The sequence below is a fragment of the Ornithorhynchus anatinus genome, chromosome 13 (assembly GCF_004115215.2).
Source record: "Ornithorhynchus anatinus isolate Pmale09 chromosome 13, mOrnAna1.pri.v4, whole genome shotgun sequence".
Taxonomy (NCBI): domain Eukaryota; kingdom Metazoa; phylum Chordata; class Mammalia; order Monotremata; family Ornithorhynchidae; genus Ornithorhynchus; species Ornithorhynchus anatinus.
The window spans coordinates 21,616,970-21,644,585 of record NC_041740.1 but is presented as its reverse complement, the minus strand read 5'-3'; the positions used below and the strand labels follow the sequence as shown (position 1 = coordinate 21,644,585).

The window sequence follows — 27,616 nt, the reverse complement described above, 5'->3', positions numbered from 1 at the left end:
AACGGTGCTCGGCACAGAGTGAGCTCTTAACAAATACCAACATTATCATTTCCTCACCTTGCGACCCCTTTCTCCTTCCACCAGAAATCACCACGTCTCTCTACAAAATAGCACATACCCCCCGTTCCCTTTACCGTGGCCAGCGGGACGTAGATCCCGGGAAGAAGGGAGAGCAAGACAGGGCCTGGAAACTAGAAGAGGTCGTTGGACCCCTAGGTTGAACGCCGTCACCGGACACCATCACCCCCTGGAATTTTCCCCAGAGCCACACCCCTCTTCCAACGGGAGAAAATCCACAGAAAATCATCTTCTCTTCCCGGCAGTGACATAACTTATACGTCCACCATGTGACATCACAGCTTACTTCGCAAAGCTACGGCCTCTTCGTTGTTCTAGGTTTTTTTTTTTTTTTTAAAAACAAAAAAACCAACACTCTATTATGTTTCACTTAATTAAATTCTTCCTGGGACTTTGAGTATGAAATCAGATCCAATTGTGCTTCGTGCTGATAATCTCATTGATTTCCAGCGCACTGCCTCACTGTATTGGCTCAGCATCTCTCCAGCTCGGGAGCTGAAAGGGAAATGGAGGTTTACGGTGATTGTTTTTTATTTAAAAAAAAAAAATCAAATCTGCGTAATTGTACTCAAAATGATTCTTGTTTGATCATGCAGCATACGTGAGCCCCTCTCTCATCCAGTACTCTTATAAAGTACGCCTCTGAGCCCAACATCACCGTGCCATATTTTCACGGTCATTCCTTGTTATTATTTAGATGGGAGCCATGCTTGTCATATAACTTGGGTTGGTCCGGATAAAAAGAAAACTGCCTCCTAGATACAGAAAAGCGGGATTTGACCAAATTTAGAGGACCGCTATGAACGATCAACTCGAGTGCCCGCTTCTCAGAGTCTCAAGTCCCTTCCCTTATTCCGGTTTTCCGAAACAGCAGGCGGCCTTGGTGGGGAGATGTTTTACGTTTTAATCGCTGTGAGGAATGAAGTTATAAAAGGCAGGGCTGAGTGTTCATTTCATTTGAGTTTGCCGGCCGGCCAGGAGAATGTTAATTGTGTAGTTCAGGTTTTTATCTCTGGCTCCAATAAAATCTTAAACGTAGCATTCACATGCACGCCACACGGCTAAGAGAGGGCTGGGAAATTGAATGTGGCGCTATCGTTTGTGTCCACAAAACAAAGCCCTAAATCCCATTTAGCATAATTTGTGGTTTTAAATTGGACCGATTTAGCAAGGAGAGTGAAATGATCTCTCATCCTGTCAAAAAAGGTGGTGCCTTCAGCCCGGCCTTTAATCGCGCTGGCCGAGGAACTCTGGACTGTGGCAGAGACTCTGGCCGCACCTTTCTCGCCGTACGGCTGAACCGAGATCATCGTCTTCTGCTGGTTTTGCTGCCTTTCCTTGGGAAAACGGTGCCCTTCGTGCGGATGAGAATGAGGGTGACGGTCCCGTGGGGAAAGGGATCTCACTGGTGGCAAGGCAATGTACCTTACCTAGGGAAATTTCAGGGATTCAGTTGAGGAAAGTTAAATTTCTCATGGGTCAGATGGCTTTCAACTATTCAGGTGGTAGTAGTGTTCCTTGAAGAATTCACCTCAAGGTGATTTTCTACAAATCAAACCGTCAATAAATGGAATTTATTGCGGGCTTATTGTGCGCAGAGCACTCGGGAAAGGACAGTACAGTGGAATTGGAAGGCATTAACCCTGTCCACAAGCAGCTTAAGTGGGAGACAGGCATTCGAGTAAATTACAGATAGGGAAGATGGCACATCGGAAGGATAATGCACAGTGGGAGCGAGGGCGGGATGTAGGCGGAGTGTCGAAGAGGTGAGGCAGAAGGGGAGAGTTGGTAGGGGAAATGAGGACTTATTCAGGGAAGGCCCCTTGGAGGAAATGTGATTTCAGAGAGCTGGGAAGGTGAGGAGAGAGTGGTGGTCTGTCCGATTTGAAAGGAGAGGGAGTTCCAGGACAGAGGAAGGACCTTTAATTTCATAGAACTGCCCTCCAGTGACCATATCCGGGATGCTGCCTTTTGGGATTCGTTTGTACCGGCAGCAGATATCCGGGCCTGTCGGGCGATGGTTCTAGGGACGGCGTATTTAAAGCTTCCCGACTTTATCCCAGATCTCCTAACCAGCCACTTCAGTAACCAAATCCATCTTTCCCAGAATATTTCACCTCCCTTTACCCCGCCCGGTGGGTCGGGGGAACAGGAGAAGCATGGGACCGTGGATGGAGCACACGCCTGGGAGGCAGAAGGAAGTGGGTTCTAATCCCGGCTCCGCCGCTAGTCTGCTGTGTGACCTCGGGCAAGTCACTTCACTCCTCTGCGCCTCAGTTACCTCGTCCGTAAAGTGGGGGGTGAGATTGCGAGCCCCGTCTGGGACCGGGACTGTGTCCTACCCGATCTGCCTGCATCCGCCCCAGTGCTCAGTACAGTGCATAGCACAGAGTAAGCGCATAAAAAATACCACCGTTGTTATTAGGAAACTCCGACGGACTCCACGCGGACGTCGTCGGTGAAATCAGAGCCATCAGACCCAACTGTTCCCGGATTCCCACATCACCTCCTCAACACTCTCTTCCCACTTCCTCATCTTCTTCCCGCTTTCCAGCTCTCTCCTAAGAAGAGGTTTCCCACCTGCTCCTTAAATCAGTCCCCTCTTCTTGGGCCTCCGACTCTGTGTCCTCTCGCCTCCTGGAAGCACTTGCTCCTCTCCTCCCTTTCCTCAACTGCTTTATTCAACCTTTCACTCTCCAAAAGCTCCTTCCCCTCTCCCTTCAAACTCGTGCAAGCCTTCCCCATTTCAAAACAAGACTTCTCTTGCAATTAAGGCTCTGCTTCCCTCCCGTTCCAATCCACACTCCTATTTCTCCCGCCGTCCGAGTTTCTCCTCCACCTACTCCCCTCTCGACCCTCTGCCGTCCGGCTTTACTCCATCACGACTTCCCGCTCCGAAGTTACCGAACGACCACCGTCTAGCCAAGTCCAGGGGGCTCCACTTCATCTTAATTTTCCTTGATCTCTCTCCTGCTTTTGACATCGTGTTACGTCTCCCTTCTCCCTGAAACGCTATCAGTCCTCGCTTCTGTTGACACGATACTATTCTGGTCCTCCTCCCACCTCTGCGACTGCTCCGTCTCACTTTCCGTCTCTGTCTCCTCTGTTTCTCATTCTCTCCGCTGGCATCCCTCAAATGTTCAGTTTTGAGCTCCCTTCTATTTTTTCAGCCTACACTCATCCACTCACATGACTTCAGCTTTCACCTTATTATTGCGGTATTTGTTAGTCAGTCGTGTGTACTGGGTTCTTACTGTGTGCAGAGCACTGTAAGAAGCACTCGGGGGAGTAAAAATATACCAGATACCTTCCCTGCTCACAATGATTTACAGTCCAGAGGGGAAGGCAGACATGAATATAAATAAATGTAATTACAGATATGTACCGTGGGGCCGGGGAGGGGGGGGGATGAATAAAGGGAGCAGGGGACCGTAAGCCCGGTGTGGGCAGGGGTCGTCTCTCTTCTCCAAGTGCTCAGTAGAATGATCTGCACGCAGTAAGCGCTCGATGAATACGATCGAATGAGTGAGAAGAGGAAAGGAGGGGCTAGTCAGGGAAGGCCTCTTGGAGGAGATGTGCCTTTAATAAGATTTTGCAGGTGGGGAGAGTGATTGTCAGATTCACGGAGGGAGGGCGTTCCGGGCCAGAGGGAGGACGTGGGTGAGAGGTCGGTGGCGAGATAGACGAGAAGGAGGTGCGGTGAGCAGGTTAGCGTTAGAGGAGCGAAGAGCGTGGGCTGGGTAGTGTGAGGAGAGATCAAGGTGAGATAGGAGGGGCAACATGATTAAGTGCTTCAAAGCCGATGGTGAGGGATTTCTGTTTGACGCGGAGGCGGATGGGCAACCACGGGGGTTTCTCGAGGAGTGGGGAAACACGGCCCGAGTGGTTTTGTAGAAAAGCGACGTGGGCAGCAGAGTGAAGTACGGACTGGAGTGGGGAGAGACGGGAGGCCGGGGGGGGTCAGCGAGGAGGCTGATAGTATAAGATGGGATAGGATAAGTGCTTGGAATAATGTGGTAATAGTTTGGATGGAGAGGAAAGGACAGATTTTTAGCAATGGTGATGCGGCACTGACAGGATTTAGGAACGGATTGAACATACGGGTTGAATGAGAGAGCGAGGAATCAAGGACAGTGGCTTGTGAGACGGTGGCGGTACCGTCTGCGGTGATGGGAAAACCGGGGAGGGACGGGGTTTAGGTGGGAAAATAAGAGTTCGAGATGACCACGGGACATCCAGGTAGAAATGTCTTGAAGGCAAGAGGGAAGGCGAGACTGCAGAGGGGAAGAGAGAGATCGGGGCTGGCGATGGAGATTGGGGAATCGCCTCACCGAGGCGGAAGTTGAAGCCATTTGAGTTCTCCAAGGGAGCGGGTGTAGACGGAGAATAGGAGGGGACCCAGATCTGAGTCTTGAGGGACCCCCACAGTTAGCGGGGGGGAGGCAGAGGAGGAGCCCGCAGAAGAGCCTGAGAACGAGCGACCACTAAACATTTGCCTGGCGCCCTGCTGAGCACCGGGGCGGACGTAATGCAGTCGGATAAGACGCGGTTCCTGTCCCCCACAGGGCTCCCAGTTTAAAGGGGAAAGAGAACGTGCGTTTAATCCCCGTTTTACAGGTGAGGAAAGTGAAGCACAGAGAAATTCAGTGGCTTCTCCAGAGTCACCCGGGAGACAAGAGGGGGGCTGTGGTTAGAACCCAGGTCTCCGGACTCCCAACCCCATGCCCTTTCCATAGGCTTTGCCCCTTGTCTTCGGGGTTGACTCTGGAATCTCTCCCTCTCTCCCGACCTCGCATCTGACCTGCAGTCCTGTCCTTCTTCATGCCTCCGGGTCAGTTCCACTCTCGCCTTCTCCAGCGCAACCTATCAAAAGTCGAGCTCCCCATCTCTTCCCCTGTGCCGATTCCCCCTCTGACCTTCCCAACTCAGTTGCCAACTCACTCTCCCTCCCAGAAGCCTGTAAGCTTGACGTCGTCCTAATTCTTCGCTGTCTCATTGAACTCTCGCCTCCAAATTCTGCTGACTTTTCATGCACAGCCTAATGGTAATCGTGGTCATCGCCCAGCGCTTTCTATGTCCTAAGCACTGCGGTAGATACAGAATAATCAGGTGGGACACGATCGTGTCCCACACGGGTCTCGGGGTCTCAGTGAAAAGGGGAGTCATTTTTTTTTTTGATTCCCCATTTTGCAGATGAGAAACTGAGGCACAGAGAAGCTAAGTGACTTGCCCGGGGTCACACAGTAGGCAAGGGGCAGAGCCGGGGTGAGAACGCGGAGCTTCCCGGCCCGGGTTCTCTCCTCTAGGCCACGCTGCTTCCAGATTCACCCGTCCTCCCCACCCAAACCGTACCGTCCCGATACAGGCTCCAGGCCGTCATATTCACCTCCTCACCGGTCTCTCGGCCTCCACATTCTTCCCCCGTCCACCCGCTTGCCGCAGTCATTCCTTCTTAGCCAGTCCTAGGCCGTGAGCCCCTCGAAGGATGAGGGACTGTGTCGCATTCCCACCTGTGTGTTCTCTCCCAACACTTAGCACGGGGCTCCGCGGCCAGTAAGAACTTAGTAAATACTGTGATTTCTGTTACACGTGCTCTTGACTACTCCTCGCTCTTGACTCTCCCGCCTCCGCTCCTTGCTCACGTTGTTTCCCTGACTTGTAGCTCCCCTCTCCCCTCGTCAGACAGGCGACAGCTCTCCCCACATTCAGATCCCTCCTCAAATCCTACCTCCTCCGGCAAGCTCTCCGGGTGAATTTCCCATATCATCCTCTCAGCCAACTCTAGCACTTCTTTACGCCCCCCCCGCCTCAGCCGCGCACGTGCTGCGCGTAGACACATCTGCTGCAGCCTCTAAGCTCTCTGTCGGCGGAGAACGTTCTATTGTACTCTCCCAAGTGCTTAGTGCGGTGCTCCGCACGCCAGCACTCGGTAAATACCGCTGATGGATTCGTTTATTTTGACCTGGCTCTTTGTCTCCCCTTGTTGAGAGTTAAGCTCCTTGTGGGCCGGGAACCTGTCATTCATTATTCTTTACTTCCAAGGCGTCTAGTTCGGGGAACCTCACCGAGTGGGAGTTCGATATACTGCTGTCTACTGCCGTTAGGGCTAAAAAAAAAAAAAAGAGGCGAGGAGTGGCGATGGACACTTAAGGAAAGATTAAGGGAATTAAATGAAATAGAGAGAGAGAGAGAGAGAGAGAGCGCAAATTTACATGTGTGTATATATATTTGTGTGTATATATATATAAATAAATACTATATAGCAATATATTTTTATTAACTATATATAATCATCCCTCTGCTCCGCCCCCGTCCCCTCTCCGCAGCACTGCTGTCTATCTGTACGTATTTATCGCTCTATGTATTTTATTAATGAGGCGCGTTTATCTGTGGTTCTGTCTCTGGTAGTGGTATGTTAAGCGCTTACTATGTGCCGAGCACTGTCCTTAGCCATCCGGATGGTATTGATGCCTGTCTGCTGGTTTTGTTTCGTTGTCTGTCTCCCCCTTCCAGACTGTGGGCCCGTTGTTGGGTAGGGATTGTCTCTCTCTGTTGCCGAATTTCCCAGCGCTTCATACAGTGCTCTGCACGCAGTAAGCGCCCGATAAATATGATTAAAATGAATTTGAAGAGGGTATTATTGATCGTGAAAGGCCGGGGGTGCTGTTTGTACGTGTCGTGTATGTTCAGGTGTACGGCAGTGGGCAGTGGGACTGAGAAGGACGGTTCCAGACGCTCAGTCCCGGCCCTATTTCGTGCCCGAAGGGCTCTCCCTTGGCGTGTTGTCATTTTTGGATGTTTACAGTGCCTGCCGCTGTTTTCTCTTTTGCCTCCGCGTCTCTCGTCTGTCCGAAGGCTCCAAAAGAGCCACTCCCTTCCCGATAGCCGCACGCCGTGCCGGTCTCTCCTAATCACTTGATTTCGGTCACCGTCCTCCTGGGGCGCGTCATTGTCTGAGATGCCGTTTTACTGGGTATTTAAATGGTTTCCACGGCCCTCCTTGCTTCCGGTCTTCCAATTCCGTACAACGATCGTTCCGGTGGCCCGCTGTAATTCATTCCCCCGTGGCCCAAGCGGCGTGGCCGTGTCGAGGTGAGCAGTAGTTTCGATGCTTCGTTCCGGAGCGTTATCGTCTGGCTTGCCGTCTGTTGGTGAATACGGCCCCTTTATGTGGCCGGCGGTCGCGCCCAGGGATCCGATGTGACGCCGTGTAGAATTAAGGGATGAGGAGAAGGCTGGAAAGCACGTGGGGTCTGTTGACCTTTAGGTTGTACTTGGCTTCTTGATTTAGTTTGCTACTCCCTTGTTTATCTTTCCATCCTTGGTCAGCCTGCTGCCTAGGTGGCAGAATTATTTGTCAGTATTTCGCTCTTTCTTTCGTTCGTTCGTTCATTCAGTAGTATTTATTGAGCGCTTCCCACGCGCGGAGCACTGTACTGAGGGCTGGGAGTGGACAGATCGGTCCCAGATAGAGACGGTCCCTGCCCTTTGCCGGGCTTACGGTCTGGCTCAGTGGAAAGAGCACGGGCTTGGGAGTCAGAGGTCATGCGTTCGAATCCCGGCTCTGCCGCTTGTCGGTTGTGTGACTGTGGGCAAGTCACTTCACTTCTCTGTGCCTCGGTTACCTCATCTGTAAAAAATGGGGATCAAGACCGTGAGCCCCACGTGGGACAACCTGATGACCCTGTGTCTACCCCGGCGCTTAGAACGGTGCTCTGCACATAGTATTCATTCATTCAGTAGTATTTATTGAGCGCTTACTATGTGCAGAGCACTGTACTAAGCGCTTGGGATGAACAAGTCGGCAACAGCTAGAGACGGTCCCTGCCGTTTGACGGGCTTACGGTCTAATCGGGGGAGACGGACAGACAAGAACAGTGAGCGCTTAACAAATACCGACATTATTATTATTATCGTTATTAATCGGGGGAGACAGACAAGAACAATGGCAATAAATCGATTCTTTCTTGCCAATATAAAGATGCGCGCGTGTGTATGACATCCCCGGTTCGGGCCGAAACGTAGCCTCGGTTGTTTTTTTTTGTTGTTGTTGTTTTTAGATCTACCATCAGTCAGTAATCCCTGATGGATTAAGTGAAATGCGGTCATTAGCATGTCTCGTTGGATTTGTGCCCCTAGGGCTCAGTCGTCGGGAAAGCGCAGCTCTCGAATGGCCGAGTCGGGGATTTTGAGTGATCCCGGAAGTCCGTTTCGTTGGCAGGGTTTCCCGGAGGTACAGAAGCTTATTTCAACGCCTCCTCGTACCCGTCTCTCGTCGCCTCTTCCAGCATTGGCCGCGTAGAATACGTTGGACGTAATTGGACCGGCTCTGCATCCCTCCTTTACTCTGTTGACAGTGGTGAATGGACTGGACAGGGCAGCCTGGGCTCTGATCCGTTCCTTCATTCAGTCGTATTTATCGAGCGCTTACTATGTGCAGAGCGCTGTCCTGAGCGCTTGGAAAGGACACGTCGGCGACAGATAGAGACGGCCCCTGCCCTTTGACGGGCAGCCAGCCGTGCCGTCGTGAAATGGTCTCAGAACATAGTAATAATAAATGAGCAATAATAATATTCTGAGACTATTTCGCGTCGGCACAGCTGGCCGGATTATTATTGTTATTCGTTCAGTCGCACTGATTGAGCGCTTACTATGTGCAGAGCGCTGTGCTGAGCGCTTGGAAAGGACACGTCGGCAACAGATAGAGACGATCTTTATTGATTAACAAATATAATAATAATAATAATTATAATCAATCAGTGAGCCCTCACTTTGTGCAGAGCACTGTACTAAGTGGTTGGGAGGGTTCGCAAGTGTTTCCTATGTGCCAAACACTGTACTAAGCACTGGTGCAGATACGGGGACAGCCCCACCTGAGGCCCACAGTCCAGACAGAATGGCTCAGTGGAAAGAGCCGGGGCTTGGGAGTCAGAGGTCGTGGGTTCTAATCCCGGCTCCGCCACTTGTCAGCTGTGTGACTTTGGGCAAGTCACTTGACTTCTCCGTGCCTCGGTTCCCTCATCTGGAAAATGGGGGTGAAGACTGTGAGCCTCACGTGGGACGACCTGATTGCCCTCTCTCTACCCCAGCGCTTAAAACGGTGCCCTGCGCGTAGTAAGCGCTTAACAAATACCAACATTATCATTATTAATCAAGCTCCTGTTCGCTCACTGCTTTCAGACGCATTTGCGATCTCCGGTCCGTTTTTGCTCACTCGAGGACGGGAATGCTAGAAAGGGTTTCTGCCGGCCGAGGAGCCGAAGCAGCGATCTGAAGGTCCGGAACGCAGACCGGGTAGCTTGGTTTTAAGGACCGGAATCCCATTCCAGGCATGGGAATGATAATAATAATGTTGGGAGGAGCAGTCAGTGGAGCGTCCGGACGAATCTGCCTCCGTCTAAGCCTCTCGGGGCGATGTGCACGGCTTTTCTTTGGAGCTGGGCCCGCCGGGTCCAAAACACGAACGGGGCCGAAAATCTCGGATCTCAAAACCGAGATCGGAGACCGAGGGGAATCTAAGCCGTTTCCGAGCTCCGCTCCAGACGGGGAATACGGCTGTCAGTTCGGGCTCTGACGAAAATCTCCGCTTTCCATATCCGTAGTCAGTGTTTTATATCCAGGGCAGAAAAAAAACCCAAACAGCACCACGCTCCTAACGGCTTTTTTTTTTTTTAACCTACGATCCGCGCGGTAGGATTCATGTCGTGCTGCCGAGTTGGTTTTTCATATTTCTAGATAACACCCAGGCATTGATCTGTGGCTAATCTGATGTAACCTTTTTTTGTGTGTATTGATCGGAGTCCTTCACTCCAGAGACGATCTCAGAAACCGGCTTGGTTGAGCAGTTCATCACTTAAGGCTGAACTTCAATTGTCGTGATTTAGCGGAATGCTAAAGAGACAGCAATCCAAACGTTGGATTGTTTGCCGAGACGGACGGACGCGTGGTCGTGTCAGATGGGGCGTTTGGCATTTGCTCTCTTGTAATGAAGATAGTAAAAATCCCGGTTCATCCGCTCGATCGGAAACGTACCGCGATGTGAGCTCTTAGCCTTCCTTCGGGCCTCCGTCGCGGGCGCTGCAGTTTTCTTAGGCTACTCGACTTGAAATCCCTCCGTGCCCCCCCCCCCCCCCGCCGTATGTCATCGGTGTATTTACTGAGCACTCAGTGTGTGCAGAGCACTCCGTTACGCACTGGGGGAAGTACGGCACGGTAGAGTTGGGAGACCTGATCTCTGCCCACAAGGAGCTTCCGATCTGCAGACCATTCATTCGTTCACGCGGTCGTATTCATTGAGCGCTTACTATGTGCAGAGCACTGTACTGAGCGCTTGGAACATATGTCGTAGCCCCCCTCGAGATGATGGTTTCATTTACACTCCTGTTAAGCGGCGGGTTATTTCCTTCTCGGAGGCTTTCCGTGCGCTCCTGTGATATGGCTGGGCTGGTTGGAGTTTCGTCTCCTTTTTTAAGAAAACTGAGAAAATATGTTGTTTCTGTCATCTCATTGCTGGGGGAGATGTTCCCTGTTCTTACTCGACACGTTGATCTCCACAGCTGTGCCTCCCAATGTGGCGGAACTGAAGAATCTGGAAGTGCTCAACTTTTTCAATAACCAGATCGAGGAGCTGCCCACGCAGATCAGCAGCCTCCAAAAGCTCAAACACCTGAACCTCGGGTGCGTATCGGGGGGAGGGAGAAGGGGAGAAGGAGGCCGAACGGCGCCGCCGCCCACGGATGGCTAATTCTATTCAACCGTTTGGATTTTCAAAGGGAGGATTTTTTTTTTTGCTTTAATGTATCTTTTTAAAGACGGGCAGAGGATGCAGTTATGGGTGGGGAAGTTCACTGTTGGTGCAGACAACGGAATCGCGTCCGGTATTATTTTTTTTTAGTGAAATTAGATTCTCCTTATCTTCTCGATGGGAGACCGTTCTGGGACATCGACCTTGATCTTCGGAATCGGCCGTGATGTCAACGCATTCGTGGTCTATTAGTTAAAAAAAAAAAAAAACACAATCGTGGTTTCCTTCTAAGCAGGATAGGGACATTGGAAACACTGCTCCGGCCTCATTAATTCTCCCACCGCTAGGCCTGGGCAGGTTAAATCGGCGCTGCTCTCATTCATTGATAGCCTCAAGCTGGGCCTCGCCCGTGCCTGTTTCCGAGGCAGTTAACGGCGAGGCCCAGTGACCGTTTGGGATCCGCTCTCTCGCACAAGCTCCGTCCTCCTCCGAGGAAGTGATGGACTTGCTACGTGAGTGACTCAGTTTAGTGACGTCAGAAGGAAAGGCAATTGAAACCGGCTTCGCTAATCAGTTCCCTTTTTCCCCCGTTGCTCACCCTCAGCTTTACTAACCGGGTGTTTCTCAATTTACTACAAGGCATTCATTTGAGGACCCCGTGCTTTTCGCTGCTTTTATTGATTTGCATCGATCTGTTACTAAATGGGTTTCGTGGCAGGGATCGCTCTTTACCGATGGTTCGCCGGCTAAGAGAAGATCCAGTGCTTTGGTTTAGAAATTCTACGGGCGTCGTTCTCGGTGGGAACGGTTGGGGCTTTCATTACGAACCTCTGAGAAAAGAGCAGAGTAGAAGCCGAGAATAATCTAGGTGGGAAACGTTCAAGAGCACGCACACGCGGAAGGATGTCCTTTTGTCCTGGAGTTTGGATGAGGTATCGGGAATCGCCCGTGTTGCCTGCCCCTTTTGCTCTGAGAGAGGAAGACCTACCTAATTAATTCCCCGGTGTACGCCTTGAAAAGTTTGCAATTGGATTCTAAAACCACCGCACCCGAATGTGCGGACAGACCTTTTGGAGAAACCGGTATTTCCGACCCGGGTTCGGAGGGTTTTGTCTTGCTGTTAACTCCGAGCTGCGTTATTCCGGGAATGGTCCGCGCTCCTTGCCTTCCTCTCCTCCCTGCCGCACCTTCCGTTCTCCCTTCCCTCACTTCATCTCTGCTCGCATCGCCGCTGGTGGGTCTGGACAAGCAGAGCGTCTTAAACTCTGATTATGAGACAGTAAACCTTATTCCCTCTAAGCAGCTCGTTTAGCCTCCGGAGTCTCTTTCTTTTTCCCCTTAGGCAAAATCACTGACTGACTTCCGAGGAGACGGAGCAGTGTGGTGGGGGAGAGCGAGGGTGTATGATGGGTTTTAGAATGGTCTCCTGGAGTGAAGGAGAGGCTTTATACGTTTCTCTACCGAGCAGGGGCCTGGCCTAGTGGAAAGAGGATGGACGCGGGAGTTGGGAGACTGGGATTCAAATCCCGGCCCTACCGCTTGCCCGCGGCGTGACCGTGGGCAGGTCGGTTAACTTCCCTGTGCCTCATTTTCCTCATCTGTGAGTTGGAAATTAAATTCTAGTCCCTCTTACCTTAGGCCGTGAGCCCCATGTGGAACGGGGCCTGTGTCCAACCCCATTGTCGCGTACCTACCTCAGAGTTGAGCGCAGTGCTCGGCGCATAAAAGGTCCCCAACAAATCCTGTTGTTAATATTGTTATCAGCATTACTGTCACCGCTACTGATTGTAAACCCTTGCTTCTCTCTCTTCGAACAGCATGAACAGGCTAAACACCTTGCCCCGGGGATTTGGATCTTTACCGGCTCTTGAGGTCCTTGACTTGACTTATAACAACTTAAATGAAAATTCCCTTCCTGGAAACTTCTTCTACCTTAGTAAGAAACTTTTCAAATCTATAAATTTTCTGAAAATGGTGCTTTGCATTCTGAAAAGGAAATTTATTTGATCGGGCCCAACTCTGAGAGGAATGATTGGCTATGTATTTTTTTTCTTCTCCCGATCCTTTAGAATGTTCTTTCATCAATCAGCAGCGCGCGCGCGCGCGTAGTTGATATACGGTTATCTGACACCATTGAGCTGAGGTGGACTTGGTTAGTGATGCCATTCCTTGTGTACAGTTTAGTCGTGTATTAAGTTAGGCATCAAGTAAGCCCTCAACGGACACCGTCGTCGTCATTGTCAGCTAAAAAGCGTGAAAAACCGGAGAAGCAGCGTAGTGGAAAGGTCTGGGAGTCAGAAGACCTGGGTCCTGATCCCAGCTCCGTCACCTGTCCGCTTTGTGACCCTGGGCAAGTGACTTCCCTCTTCTGGGCCTCGGTTCCCTCGCCTGTAAAATGGGAATTGAGATCGCGAGCCCCGTCAGGGACTGTGTCCGACCTGATTAGCTTCTGTCTACCCCAGCGCTCAGACCGGTGCCCGACACATAGGAAGCGCTCAACAAATGCCGTTTTAAAAGATATCGGCCCTCTTCAAAAGAGATGGCCCCGAAAGTGCTCGTTCCCCTAGTAACCCCGTGACGATGCCAGACCCCGGAGCCTTTCCAAAATGTTGAATAAAAATGGCTCCAGTAAACCGGTAAAGACTGGCGCGATCCGGGTTCTTACCGTAAGTAGTTTAGGGACACGACCGGCGCGTCAGTCAGCGTCCGCCTGAGCCTGAGGGGACTCGGCCTCGAGGTGAAAAAGTCGTATGACAGCTTCCTTCCGACCACGGCTACTTCGTGTCCGTTCCTTCGGAAAAACGCACCTGCCGTGGTCCGTCGATCCTCGTAAAGGCCAAACTCCCATAAAGCCTTATATCGGGGACTGAGCTGGGTATTCCATTCTTCTAGTGATTTTATTATCATCTTCTCCCCACCACTCCTTTCCCCCTCTGCCGGGCTGAGTCCGATAGTAATAGTCACCGAAGGTAGAACCTCTGCCTGGAAATGATTCGGTGAAGTTGTGTCCTCTGAAGGTAATGTTCTCTTATCCATGGCCCCATTTCATGGCAGACTCTTCCGCTGAAGGAAGTGTTACGAAAGGGCCAGTTGGATGCCTTTGCTTTTCTTGGGTGCAAATAGGGTAATAAAGGGGGGCTCGGAGAGAGGGGAGAGTAAGGGCCGTCTTTCCCGACGGCCGAGTGTTGACACCGCTTGAGGTCTGCCGATGTTGAGGTTGTGAATCGTGTCAGCTGTGTGGGATATAAATGTTTTCCTGAACACGCCCGCCGTACGGTCGGCCGGTAAATCTGAGTTTGACCCCCTTGTTATCGTCGGGAGCCCGAGCTGTGTCAGAGGCTTTTCACCCGGCCCGGGTTATTAATCAAAGCCGACTCCCTCTTATTGATCAGGCCTCGAAACGGTTGGGTCGTACGGCACCCCGTTTATATATCGCTGTTTAATTTGCAGCCACCCTGCGTGCACTCTATCTAAGTGACAACGATTTTGAAATCCTGCCGCCAGATATCGGGAAGCTCACCAAGTTGCAGATAGTAAGTAATTTATCTAAATTCTTGGAAAATCAATTCGCTCTCCCAGCCCTCGGAGGAGCAGAATCAAGTCAATTTGAGGAGGAGTGAGGTTTGTTTGCAAGAATAAACCGCCGTACCCGAAACTCTTTCTTGGTCATCTGCGGGCGCTTGTAAATAAATCGAAAGGATTGGAGCAGCGGGAGGAGAGAGGGCGAGGGAGAAGAGTTTTTATCCCGGGCTTCTGTCTGTTAACGTGTTACCAAAATGTTTGACGGCCTCCTATCTTCCTTCAGCTCAGCCTCAGGGATAACGACCTGATATCGCTGCCTAAAGAAATCGGGGAGCTCACTCAACTCAAGGAACTTCACATCCAGGGAAACCGCCTGACCGTGCTGCCCCCCGAGCTGGGTAAGTTGGCTCTCTTGGCTGAAAATCGGAATTAGCCGACACGGAAAGATCTGCTGCCCCATCTCGGAGGGTCGTTCCGTCCTTGGCATCCTTGCCCTTGAAGGGAGAGAAGGGAAGAAACGGGTTAGAGAGAAAATGAAGCCGGATGCAGATCGGCATCCGGGGCTGTGCTTCGGTAATTGGCGGATGTTGTCATAAAATCGCCAGCAACTCTGGGGTGAAACTCGTGGAAGTTGGGAGAAATCTCTGTGGATCTGGAAAAACAACGATTATTTCGTATTTTATCGAGCGCTGGGGTAGATACAAGATTAGAAGTGGCCTCTGCCCCAAGTGGGGCTCGCGATCCGAAGGGGAGGAGGAGCAGGTATTTAACCCGCGTTTTCCAGGTAATAATAATAATAATGATAACGTTGGTATCCGTTAAGCGCTTACTACATGCGGAGCACCGTTCTAAGCGCTGGGGGAGTTACGGGGGAACGAGGTTGTCCCACGTGAGGCTCGCGGTCTTCGCCCCCGTTTTCCAGATGAGGGAACTGAGGCACGGAGAAGTGCCTCGCCCACGGTCACACAGCTGACGAGGGGCAGAGTCGGGATTCGAACCCATGACGAGGAAAGCGAGGCACTCCCCCTCGTCGGGCTGGGATCGGAAACCAGGTCCTCTGTCGCTCGGGTCCGTGCTCTTCCCCCACACCACCCTGCTCCTCAAGGAATGTGCGTTCCTACTGGGACGCAGCGTGGCTCAGTGGAAAGAGCCCAGGCTGGAGAGTCCGAGGTCCTGGGTTCAAATGCCGGCTCAGCCGCTCGTCGGCCGTGTGACTGTGGGCGAGTCACTTCGCTTCTCCGGGCCTCAGTGACCTCGTCGGTAAAATGGAGATTAAGACCGTGAGCCTCCCGAGGGACAACCCGATGACCCCGTATCTCCCCCAGCGCTTAGTACGGTGCTCGGCACAGCGTAGGCGCCGAACAAATGCCAACACTGTCGTTCTTCCGGCACGAAAATGGTGGAAGGCTTTTTCGCCCTCACCGCAAGGAGCTCTCAGTCCAGAAGGAGAGACGGGTATTATAACGATGATAACGTCGGTATCGGTTAAGCGCTTACTATGTGCCGAGCACCGTCCTGAGCGCTGGGGGAGACCCGGGCTCGTCGGGTTGTCCCACGCGGGGCTCACGGTCTGAATCTCCATTTTACAGATGAGGTGACCGGGGCACAGAGAAGTGAAGCGACTGGCCCACAGTCACACAGCTGACAAGTGGCGTATTAGGAGGTTGTGGAAATACATACGCATATTCCACTCGGGTACACGTAGGTACCCGTCTCTCTGCCGAACGAGAGACCCAAGATCCCGGAGAGGGGGAGAGAGAAAATGAATGCGATTCGGAGCCCTTTCCTTACCCACAGGCTGACATTTCGTCACCCACGTTTCATTCATCCAAGAGTATCTATTGAGCGCTTACTAGGTGCAGAGCACTGTACTAAGCGCTTGGAATGGACAAACGGGTAACGGACGGAGACGGTCCCTGCCCTTGGACGGGGCTTACGGCCTCGTGCGAGCGCTGCACAGAGGGTGGCGTGACGTCGGTCGTTCCCTCCCCTCCCCGCCCCATCCCTCTGCGGGCTTCGAACGCGTTAGCGTAGCCGTTCGTGTGATAATACTAATATTGTTGGTATTTGTTAAGCGCTTACCACGTGCAGAGCCCCGTCCTGAGCTCTGGGGGAGATACGGGGTCGTCGGGTGGTCCCACGTGAGGCCCCCGGTTAATCCCCCTTTTTTCCCAGATGAGGCCCAGGGAAGCAAAGTGACTCGCCCACAGCCCCACAGCTGCCAGGGGGCAGAGCCGGGATTCGAACCCACGGCCCCCGACTCCCAGGCCCGGGCTCTTGCCACTTTCCACTGAGCCACGCCGCTTCTCGTATGAGTCTCCCCCTCTGTAAAAATCGTCTTCTTCGCCACCGCTCATCCGTGGTCGATATGCGGAGGGCACAGCTCAGCTTATGGTAGGTCAACTCTGCCTACCCCTCTATCCAGGAAGGGAAATAATAATAATGATGATGATGATAATAACGTTGGTATTTAATGTGGATATCTGTTAAGCGCTTACTGGGTGCCGAGCCCCGTTCTCAGCGCTGGGGTAGATACGGCGTCATCGGGCCGTCCCACGTGAGGCTCGCGGTTTTAATCCCCGTTTTCCAGACGAGGGAACTGAGGCCCGGAGAGGTGAAGTGGCCGGCCCCCAGTCGCGCAGCTGACACGCGGCAGGGTCGGCTTTCGAACCCATGACCTCTGACTCCCAAGCCCGGACTCTTTCCGCTGAGCCACGCTGCCTCTCTGTAATGTTGGTATCTGTTCAGCGCTATGTGCGGAGCACCGTTCTAAGCGCCGGGGGAGATACGGGGTCATCGGGTCGCCCCCCGTTTTCCGGATGAGGTCGCTGAGGCCCGGAGGAGTGAAGTGACTCGCCCACGGTCACGCGGCTGACAGGCGGCCGAGCCGGGATCCGAACCCGTGACCTCTGACTCCCAAGCCTGCCCTCTTGCCCCCGAGCCGCGCTGCTTCTCTGAGGAAGACGATCCGGGCAGGTGCCTGGAATTTGGACCGAGGAGGGAGGCCGGATGCAAGGATGTCTAACCAGGCGAGCGTTTCCACCGGGGCAGGTGGGAAGGGGCGGATCAGCGGAAGGGTTTTTAAGCAATTTAGAGTGATTCCCGCCTCCCGCTCTAGACCGCGGGCGGGGGCCGTGTCGGCGAACTCTGTTTCTTGGTGGCCGTTAAGCCCTTACCGTGTCCCGGGGACCGCTCTCGGGACTGGACGCGGTCCCCGCCCCACCGAGGCTCCCCGTTTCGCAGGTGAGGAGACCGAGGCGCAGGGGAGCGAAGCGACCTGCCCACGGGCAGGTGGCTGAGGCGGGATTCGCACCGGGTCCCTCGGACCCGCGGGCCTTCACTCCGTCCACGAGGCCGGGCTGCTTCCCAACTCCGTTGTGCCGCGCGCGCGGCGAGCGCCCGGCGAGCGTGCGGAGAAGCGGCGTGGCTCAGCGGAAGCAGCCCGGGCTTGGGAGCCAGAGGTCACGGGTTCGAATCCCGGCCCGGCCACGCGTCGGCCGGGTGACTCCGGGCGGGTCGCTCCGCTTCTCGGCGCCTCGGTTCCCTCATCCGTGAGACGGGGATGAAGACCGCGAGCCCCACGTGGGGCGACCCGATTCCCGCGTCCCCCCCCCCCGGCGCTTAGGACGGTGCTCGGCGCCTGGTGAGCGCTCCGCGGGTACCGCCGTCGTTATTCTTATTACCGTTTACGATTGGAGCGGGAATCGGGAGGGTGCAGCGGTTGAAAGTCACTGAAGGGTAAAGGCCGACGCCAAGGTTTCGGACTTAGAGACCGGGGAGGTCTTGTCAACGGAGTAAGGGAGGCCGGGAGGCGGGAATGTGAGCGTTTATTCTTTCTGCCCCTCATCGGCGCGTGCGACAGATGTGAAAACGGACCCTCGGCCCTGGCCCGTGAGGCGTTTGCGAAGGTCGCGTGTTTTGAGAAAACCCACTGAATTGGAACCTCCTACCCCGGGGCCCCTCGTGGCCCGGAAGCAGCCGTGGCGTTAAGCGAGGGCTCTTTCTTTCTCATTGAAATAAAAGGCTTTCAAAAACATCCCAAGATGGAGGAGGAGGAGCTTCCGGGGAGGGGCGGATGGAAGACGGCGCCGAGGGAAGGGGTTGCAAGGGGAGGAGCGAGAAAGGGGAGGGTCAGAGGTGCGAATTGACCGGGTGGGTTCGCGGACCGGGTGGGGGGACCTCCTGGGGGACGGCGGCCAAGCAGAAGAGAGACGACGAAGCGAGATGCGGCCGTGGGAACCTGGGGAAATTCACGGCGGCCGGCCTCGGTTTTTCCCGACGAGGCGGTCGGCGGGATCGTCGGGGGTCGGGGGAGGAGGTGGAGAGGTCGGCGGGGGGCCTCGGGAGGGAAGAGCCCGTGGGGGCCGCGGACACGGGAGTCGGCGGCGGAGGAGGAGGAGGAGGAGGAGGAGAGTCGGCGGGAGGAGACGGGGCCGAGCTAACACGCGAACGTGTGAATCCGTAAGTGGGAGAAGTGGGCCCGGAGCCCGAATTGCCGTCAGTCGTTCTCGGCCGCCCCGGCGCGGGAGCGGGGGGAGCGGACTCTGGCGGGGATCCGGGGCCGTGGGTTGGAGGCGCGAAAGCGCCGGAGGGGGCGCGGGGCCGGGGAGTGGAGACCGGAGGAGCCGAAGGTGCCGTTCGAGTCCCACGGAGAGGTGGGGGCGGGGGACGGCCGGGCACCGGCCCCCGGGCCCGCGTCCTCCGAGGAGCGGACCCGCCGAGGCGTCGCGGGGAAGGCAGACGCGCCGTGTGTTTACCAATGAGCGAGCCCTGCTTTCTCTCCCCTCCCTCCCCGCCTCTCCCGGACCGTTCCCCGCTCCCCAGAATTCGCCCCGGGTCGGGGCTCCTAGAGGCGGGCGGGCGACCGGGCGGGCGGGCGGCGGCGCGTCGCTTACGGAAGGTGCCGGGGCCGGGATCCCCCTCTCGGCCGGCGCCCGGGGCGGGGGGGGGGGGGGTCGGGTGGAATCGCGCGGGGGTCACCGGGGCCAAACGCGGCCCGGTGGAAAGAGCCCGGGCTTTGGAGTCGGGGGTCGGGGGTTCGAATGCCGGCTCTCCCTCTCGTCAGCCGTGCGACCGTGGGCGAGTCACTTCCCTGGGCGCCTCGGTTCCCTCATCTGGAAGACGGGGGTTAGGACCGGGAGCCTCGCGGGGGACGGCCCGATTACGCCGTGTCCACCCCGGCGCCCGGAACAGCGCTCCGCACGGAGTAAGCGCTTAGCAGACACCGACGTCGTTATAGATCGGCGGCGCGGCCCGGTTCGACGAGCGTGGGACGGGGAGGCAGGAGCTGCGGGTTCTAGTGCCGCTGCGCGATTGGCTCAGTGGAAAGAGCACGGGCTTGGGAGTCAGGGCTCATGAGTTCGAATCCCAGCCCGGCCACTTGTCGGCTGTGTGACCGTGGGCGGGTCACTTCACTTCTCTGGGCCTCAGTTCCCTCATCTGTCAAATGGGGATCAAGACTGTGAGCCCCACGTGGGACGACCTGATTCCCCTATGTCTACCCCAGCGCTTAGAACAGTGCTCGGCACCCGGTAAGCGCTTAACGGATACCAACGTTGTTATTATTAAGTCCTCTGGGCCTCGGTTTCCCCGTCAGCCGCCTCCCCCCTCCGGCCTGGATCCCTCTCCCCGTTGGCGTACGACAGATCTCCTCCAAGAGGCCCCTTCGTTTCCCTCCCCCACTCCTTCGTCTCCATCGCGGCTCGGCGGAAGGGGCCCGGGCGGGGGTCACGGGTTCGAATCCCGGCCCCGCCGCTCGTCGGCCGGGCGACCCCGGGCAAGTCGCCCCTCCGGGCCTCGGTCACCTCGTCTGGGAAATGGGGACTGAGACCGCGAGCCCCACGGGGGCCGACCCGATCGCCTCGTATCCGCCCCGGCGCTTAGAGCGGTGCTCTGCACGCAGTAGCCGCTTAACCTGTTAACGCTTCTCATTATAAACTGCGCATTTGGATCTTTAAGCGCTTGACAGTCGCCCCACCCTCGGCCCCACGGCACCCGGGTGCCTCCGCGGGATTTAACGCAGCGTCCGTCTCCCCGTCTAGACTGTAAACTCCCCGTGGGCGGGGAGAGTGTCTACTGGAGAAGCGGCGCGGCTCAGCGGGAGGAGCCCGGGCTTGGGAGCCGGAGGTCACGGGTTCGAATCGCCGCTCTGCCGCTCGCCAGCCGGGCGACCGTGGACGGGTCACTTCTCTGGGCCTCAGTTCCCTCACCTGGAAGATGGGGACCGACGGGGAGCCTCGCGTGGGGCGACCCGATGACCCCCGGATCTCCCCCGGCGCTTGGAACGGGGCTCTGCGCGTAGTGAGCGCTTAACAAATACCAACATGGCAGCGCGGCTCGGTGGAAAGAGCCCGGGCTGGGGAGTCGGAGGTCATGGGTTCGGATCCCGGCTCGGCCGCCCGTCGGCTGGGGGACTCTGGGCGCCTCACTTCACTTCTCGGTGCCTCATCTGTACAACGGGGACGAAGACCGTGAGCCCCACGTGGGACGACCCGATTCCCCTGTGCCTACCCCGGCGCTCCGAACGGCGCCCGGCACCTAGCGAGCGCTCAACAGACACCGGCACTATTACGACAGCGCTCCGTTCGCAGCAAGCGCTTAATAAATACGCTCACGGCTCCCTCCCTCTTAGCCGGGCCGTCCCGGGTGGGGAAGGGACCGTGTCCGATCCGATAGCCTCGTATCCGTTCCGGCCCGTGGTCTCAGAGCGGGATAAGTATCGGCGTTCTCGTCGGTTCTCCCTCGAAGGACGTCCCCGCCGAATCCTCCCCGTCACTCCGGTAGCCGGAGCCGCGGAGCCGTCGGGCCGCGGGCTGCGCGGGTCGTTATTCGGCCTCGCGCCCGGGACGGGGAAGAGAGTCCGTCGGGGAAGGGGACGGATGAGCAGAGGCGGCCCCGATCCGGGATTCCTCTCGATGGAGCTGCGGCTCTCCCGTTCCGCAAGTCATCGTGAGCCCCCGACCCGAAAGGAACAGCTGGGATCCGCGGGGAGCCCGTAGGAGGCTCGGTATGATATATTTAGTCGAGCGGACTAGCTGATAAGCTGAGGTGGAAAGCGATTCACAAAATCTACTACTTGGACATATGCTCTAGAAGATGTATAGATTTGGCAGTTATCCTCCCGGAGTCGACTTCTGGTTCAAACGAAAATAAGATCGTTACAGGCGTCGAGGCGCGGGAGACCGTCGGTTGTCATCAGATGGACGGAAGGAAGTGGCGCCGGGCACACGGCTTTTACGTTTTCCTTCGAAGATCTTAGGGCCGGGCGGCCTCGGAGAATTCACGGACCCAAACTTCATTTTTCCAATGCCGCATTCAGGTCCCTGCTTTGTTCGGGGTTTGTTTATTTTTTCTAAGCGTATTCACTCTGTGGAAAAGACGATCTGTACTCGGATTTTCGGTGGCGGCGGTCGACGATCCTCAACTCTTGCCGGCCGCTAAGGATGCGTGTGACATTTTTGAACGGTTTCCACTCCGTATGTTCGACTTCTGTGGGGCTTTGCAGCCAAATCTTCCAAAGAATGGAGACTTGGCAAACTGTTGAGCTGAATCACGGGTGTGGGGAGTTCAGGAAATAGAACTTTTCCATCTCGTGGGGGAAATTGGAAGGATCCCCAGCACCTGGTCTGTTGGGAATAAGTCAGTCGATAGTGGTTTCTTACGTGGGGATTGTGTGCCGGGCACCGTACTAGCTGTAGGAGATAGAATGATAGCCGGTCGACGTGCCCCTCGAGGAGTTTACGATCTAGACGGGAAAATGAATTAGAGAAAGTAAGAGAAGAGGCGGCCTGTTGGGCGTCGGGGGGCCAGGATCCAATCCCAACTCCCCCACCCGCCTGTCGCTGTCTTTCGGCAAGTCACCGCTCCGTCCCTGGGTTTCCTCATCCGTAAAATGGGGAGTCCGCACCCGTTCCCCTTCTTGGTCTGAAGCGGGGACTCTGGGACCCGATCATCTCGTTCCCGTCCCGGCGCACCGTACGGCGCTCTGCTCGTGGAAAATACTCAACGGAAACGCAGTTATTACCGTCATCAGTATCGTCGTTATTATCGATAAGTGGAAGGAGCCCGGGCTGGGGAGCCGGAGGGCGTGGGTTCTCATCCCGGACCCGCCGCTCGTGTGCTGTGTGACCTCGGGCGGGCCGCTCGACTCCTCGGTGCCTCGGCTCCCTCATCCGTCGAATGAGGACTTAAGACCGTAGGGCCCCACGGGGGACGGCCTGGTCAGATCACGGAAAGCGCTTAACGAATGCCGTTAATAGCGTCAATAAGTAATGCCTGACGTCTTGATTTGTCTGGCTGCCCCGTTCAGACGGTGAGCCCGCCGTTGGGCGGGGGTCGTCTCTGTCTGTTGCCGCGGCGTACATTCCGAGGGCCTAGTACAGCGCTCTGCACGCAGCGAGCGCTCGGTAAATACGATCGGATGAGAGCACGTACGGATTCTTGCACGCAGACGTATATATGCACGCGCGTATTACGGGGGTTGGCGAGTATCCAGATGCACAGGCGACGCGGAAGGGCTAAAACGGCGGTGGGGAGACGCAGAGTAGGGAAATGAGAAACTCGTCAGGGAAGGCCTCTCGGGAGGGGGGGGTCTCGGAAGGGCTCTGGAGATGAGGAGAGCGAGATCTCGGAAGGTTCCCGAAGGCGGGGAGGGCAGCGGCCTGCCGGACGTGAAGGGGGGAAAAGACGCGACAAAAACGCGCCCTCCCTCCTGCCCAACCCCGACGATCTCCCGCCACAAGCCAGCCCGCCCGCTTCGCTCCCCGACCCCAACCCCCGTACGGGGCCGCCGTCCCGTTTCTCCGTCGACACCCTCGCTCGCCTCCCCCCGACTGACCGGCGCGCTTCCCGTCTTCCGTTACCGTAGAATTCGTCAAGCGCCCCCGACGTGCCGAGCACCACCGTGCGGGGTTGATTTTACGGAGAGCGCGCCCGGCGGGGGCGGTTGGCGCGATGGAACCGTGGCCGGGTCGTTGCGGGCAGGGGGAGGGCGGATGGGGCGTTTGAGGAAGGAGTTACGTGTCTGGAACGTCTGGCGAGGGCGATGGGCGCGGGTGTCGATAAGGATGGAGGGGTCGTTCCGCCGGGCAGAGGAGAGGGCGGAGGTGGGACACGCGAGGGTGGCGTCGAAGCGGACGAGATCGGCCTGATCTCCGCCAGCAGCAGCGCCCCGTGGCTCGTGCACGAGAGGGAAGGAGGCGCACCGTGGAGGTGATCCGGGGCTGTGGGTCAGTGGGACGAGATGGACGAAGGGGTCGGGGAGCAAGTGGGTCGGGTTCGGGTGGGAAGGCGGGGTTGAGAACGTCAGTCTGGTCGGCGGGGGGCGGGGGGGGGGGGGAGTCGGTCGGGCGTGGAGGCCCGGCGGGGCGTGACGGGTCGAGAGGATCGGACGGGGTCGAGAGATGGGGAGCAAAGCGCGGATCGGTGGGGAGGGGGGCACGTGGGGGAGGGAGGGAGGGCAGGGAAGAAAGGTGTGGTCAGGTGGAGGGATTTCGGAGTCGGTGACGGTCGAGGTCGTCCAGTGGCGAGAGGTGATGATAAGAACAATAACGTCGGTGTCTGCTAAGCGCTCACTATGTGCCGAGCACCGTTCCGACCGCTGGGGGAGGCGGGGGAATCGGGTCGTCCCCCGCGGGGCTCACGGTCTTCATCCCCGGGTTCCAGATGAGGTGACCGAGGCACAGAGAAGTGAAGTCACCCCGCTGCCGAGCTGGGATTCGAACCCGCGACCCCCGACCCGCAAGCCCGCGCCCTTTCCACCGGGCCCCGCTGTCCGCGGTCCCACGGCTGACGAGGGCCGGGGCCCGGATTCGAACCCGTGACCCCGGACTCCCAAGCCCCGGGCTCTTGCCCCCGAGCCACGGTTGAACGGGAGACGGTGAGGAGCGGGGCGGGCGGCGGAAAGGGAGAAGGGAGGAGAGGTAGGAGGGGGCGGGGGCAGCCTCGGAGCCCAGGGCGAGCGGCGGTGAGATCGAGCGTGCGTTGGAGTCGGCGAGCGGGCGAGGTGGAGCTGACAAGTCCCCGGGGATCGGCGAAGAGATCGAGAGAGAGGGAACGTGGGGGGGGGGGGGGGATCAGAAGGGGTTCCGAAAGCTGGAGGCGGGACCTCGGGGGGCGTAGAGGCCGACGACGTGGGCTTCCAAGGAGGGGAAGGAGCGGGATGGGGGAGGCGCAGTGGCGCGACCGACGGAGACGATCCCCGCCCGACGACGGGCTCCCGGTCTAGATGGGGGAGCTAGTACTCGGCGCTCGCCAAATAGCGTTTTACGAAATAGAGAGAACCGCCCCGTTTCTAGCTGCCCCTCTGTCTGCCGCGGTTGTTTTCCGGATTTCTTGCGATATCGCCTGGGCGTTCCCTCCGCCGCTTCCGGAAGCCGTCCCCTCCGTCCCCTCCCGTCGGTCCTGGCCTTCCCCGCTCACGCCGGGCAGACGGCGCTCCCCCCCCTTGGCCTCCGCGACCTACCCGGCCGTTGGAATCCGCGTCGCTGGCCGGTAGAAGGATCCCGTCCTAGGACCTCAGCGTCGGGGATTGCGACTCGCCCCCGCGATGCCGCGTGCCATCCGGGGCGCTGAGGAGACCGTTCGGGGGGTTTGTCCCCCGTCTGAGAATCCCGGTCCTCCCCCCCACCGCGTCTTCAATTTGGTCAAACGACGTTGGTGACGGTAATCGACCTCAGGTTTCGGAGCGATTTGCCCTTGGACGCGCTGCCTCTTGAACCGTTTTCCGCCTCCTCGTGCACCGCCGTCTTGTTTTTCAGCGTGCCGCCCGGGAGGGAGAATTCCACGACCGCCTACCGTTTCCCGTTGCCGGTGGAGATCTCTCTTCGGCCGGACGGTTTCCCCCGTCCGGGCCGACGTATTCCTTTCGTCTCCTTCGGACTTAAATCAGTCCACCGCGGCCGACGGACTCCGCGAAGCCGTTACGGTCGTCTGCGCGTCTCCTCGGGTGTTGAGTTCTAGGGTCGGGATATCTGCCTGAAGCAACTCTTGAACGATCACCCCTAGGGTTTCGGCCGATGCCCGCGGCCGGAGTTGGAGGGGTTTCCCGGGAGACGTGATCCGACGACTGCCCCGAGGTTTCTCGGTGCGGCTTCCCAACGTGGCTGCGTGGAATTAGCGGAAAGGGTGCCTATCCTGTACCGCTTATATGGAAGAGCAGCCTGTTGTGGTGCGTCGAGCGCGGGTCTGGGGGTGAGGAGGTCGTGGGTTCTGATTCTGCGTGTGACCGCGGGCGGGTCACTTCTCCGTTGCCGCCCCCCGGAAGACGGGGATCGAGACGGTATCCGCCCCGCCGCTTAGGACGGTGCCCGGCACGTAGCAAGCCCTTAGCCGATGCCCCGATTATCATCATCGTCCCTTGGCGACGGGGAAACAAATCAAACCGCGGCTGTTGCGACCGGCCGCGGGGTCGCAGGGCGGACCCGGGGTCGCGACGCGTTTTCCGTCCCGGCCCCGTTTAGGAAGCAGTGGCCGGAGTCCCGATGGCGTCCGCAACCTCGAGGAGCCTTGGGGTTTTCGCTCGTCCGGCGGCGGCGGCGCCGTACTGGGGTCTGAGGCCTCGGTCCGGGATCAGGGGTTTCATTTACGGGTCGTGAGACGGCCCGGTCCTGATCTCCGGCCTTTGCCTGGAAGCAGGTGTCGGCGGTGGGATCTTGGAAACCCTTCGGCGTCCCCTGCGCCGCCTAAAAGTTTGCGTGCGCAGTTCAGGTGCCCGTCCGGACTGCTCGTTGATCTCAGCGGCGGTGGGCTCTTTCACTTCTCGTGGCTCGGCCTCTTCGGATGACCTCCCCGGTAGCTGGGGGGGGAGCGACGTGGCTCCTTCCTGTCGGGAGGCTTCCGCCGGGGCTCGTCTTCCACCGTGGCGGGTAGGTCGAGGCGAATGTCGCGGGGCCCGGGGATTCCGCGATGAGATGGAGGGCGTCTTGGCCTCTGGGGAAGCGCTGGTACGTCCCCCGTCACTTCTTTAGCGGTGGTCTGCGATAATAACGGCAATTCTGACTTAATACCAGCGCACGTCGGCTTCCCCTCGCCGGTTTCGTCGGCGACGTTTCCCGAGCTCTTACGGCGTGGGGAGGAACGAGCTGGTCCTTGGGAGAGGACAGTGGAGTCGGTAATAATCGTCGTAATCGTCGGTATTTGTTGAGCGCTTACTGCGTGCGGAGCGCCGTTCTAAGCGCTGGGGCAGATGCAGGGTCATCGGGTCGTCCCACGTGAGGCTCCCGGTCGTCATCCCCGTTTTCCAGATGAGGGAGCCGAGGCCCAGAGCAGTGACGTGACTCGCCCACGGTCACCCGGCTGACGAGCGGCGGAGCCGGGGGGTCGAACCCGTGACCCCCTGGCTCCGAAACCCGGCCTCTTTCCACCGAGAAACGCCGCTTCCCGACAGCTGCAACCGCAGCCGGGCCCTGTAGCGGGCGCTGGGGTGGATGCGAGCAAATCACGTTGGCCCCGGTCCCCGTTCCGCACCGGGCTCACCGTCTTAATCCCCGTTTTTCAGATGGGGTGCCCGAGGCACGGAGAGGTGACTCGCCCAAGGCCCTCTGTGGTATTTGAGAAGGAAGAGCGGGAAGAGCCCGGGCTTGGGCGTCGGAGGTCACGGGTTCGAGGCAGCTGTGTGACCGTGGGCGAGTCACTTCACTTCTCTGGGCCTCGGTTCCCTCATCTGGAAAACGGGGATGAAGACCCGGAACCCCTCAGCGGGACAACCGGCTTGCCTGGATCTCCCCCAGCGCTTAGAACGGCGCCCTGCACGTAGCGAGCGCTTAACAGATACCAACGTTATCATCGTCATTATTTGTAAAGCGCTTACTACGCGCCGAGCACTTTACTAAGCTCCGGGATGAGCACAGGGCGACGGGGTTGAACGCGGTCCCCGGCTCGCAGTCTTCGTCCCCAGTCTCCCGATGAGGCCCGGAGAAGTGACCCGTCCGAGGTCACGGGGGGGGGGGGGGGGGGGGGGGATGAGCGACGGAGCCGGGATCAGAACCCCTGACCTTGGGGATCCCAGACCCGCGTTCCACCCGTCGGGCTCCGTCGCTCCACCGCTTGTGCCTGACCTGCGTGATTTCCCGTTACGGGGCAGGCATTCCTTTCTTCCGTTAGGGACGCGGGGTCTCGTCGGGGCGGGACTCCCTCCTGCCGCGCGGAGACGTTGATTTCGGAGACCCCGCGGCCTCCAAGCCGCGTCGGGAGCCGTGGGTCGCCACGGGCGGCGCGATTAGTGGCGGCTCGGTGGACGGCGCCGCGGAGAAGTGCGCGCCGAGGCGTCTCGTC

The 27,616-nt window shown here is 57.2% G+C and overlaps 1 protein-coding gene across 3 annotated transcripts in view; it reads left to right on the top strand.

The window, feature by feature from the left end:
• The window catches only part of RSU1 (Ras suppressor protein 1), a 200,171-nt gene that overhangs the window by 46,183 nt on the left and 126,372 nt on the right, over positions 1 to 27,616 (top strand). For all 3 annotated transcript variants that reach the window (XM_029077785.2, XM_029077784.2, XM_039913889.1), the window contains 4 exons: positions 10,635 to 10,755; positions 12,640 to 12,758; positions 14,273 to 14,355; positions 14,628 to 14,742. In XM_029077785.2, the coding sequence (XP_028933618.1) occupies positions 10,635 to 10,755; positions 12,640 to 12,758; positions 14,273 to 14,355; positions 14,628 to 14,742 (438 nt within the window). The remainder of the gene's footprint in view (positions 1 to 10,634; positions 10,756 to 12,639; positions 12,759 to 14,272; positions 14,356 to 14,627; positions 14,743 to 27,616) is intronic.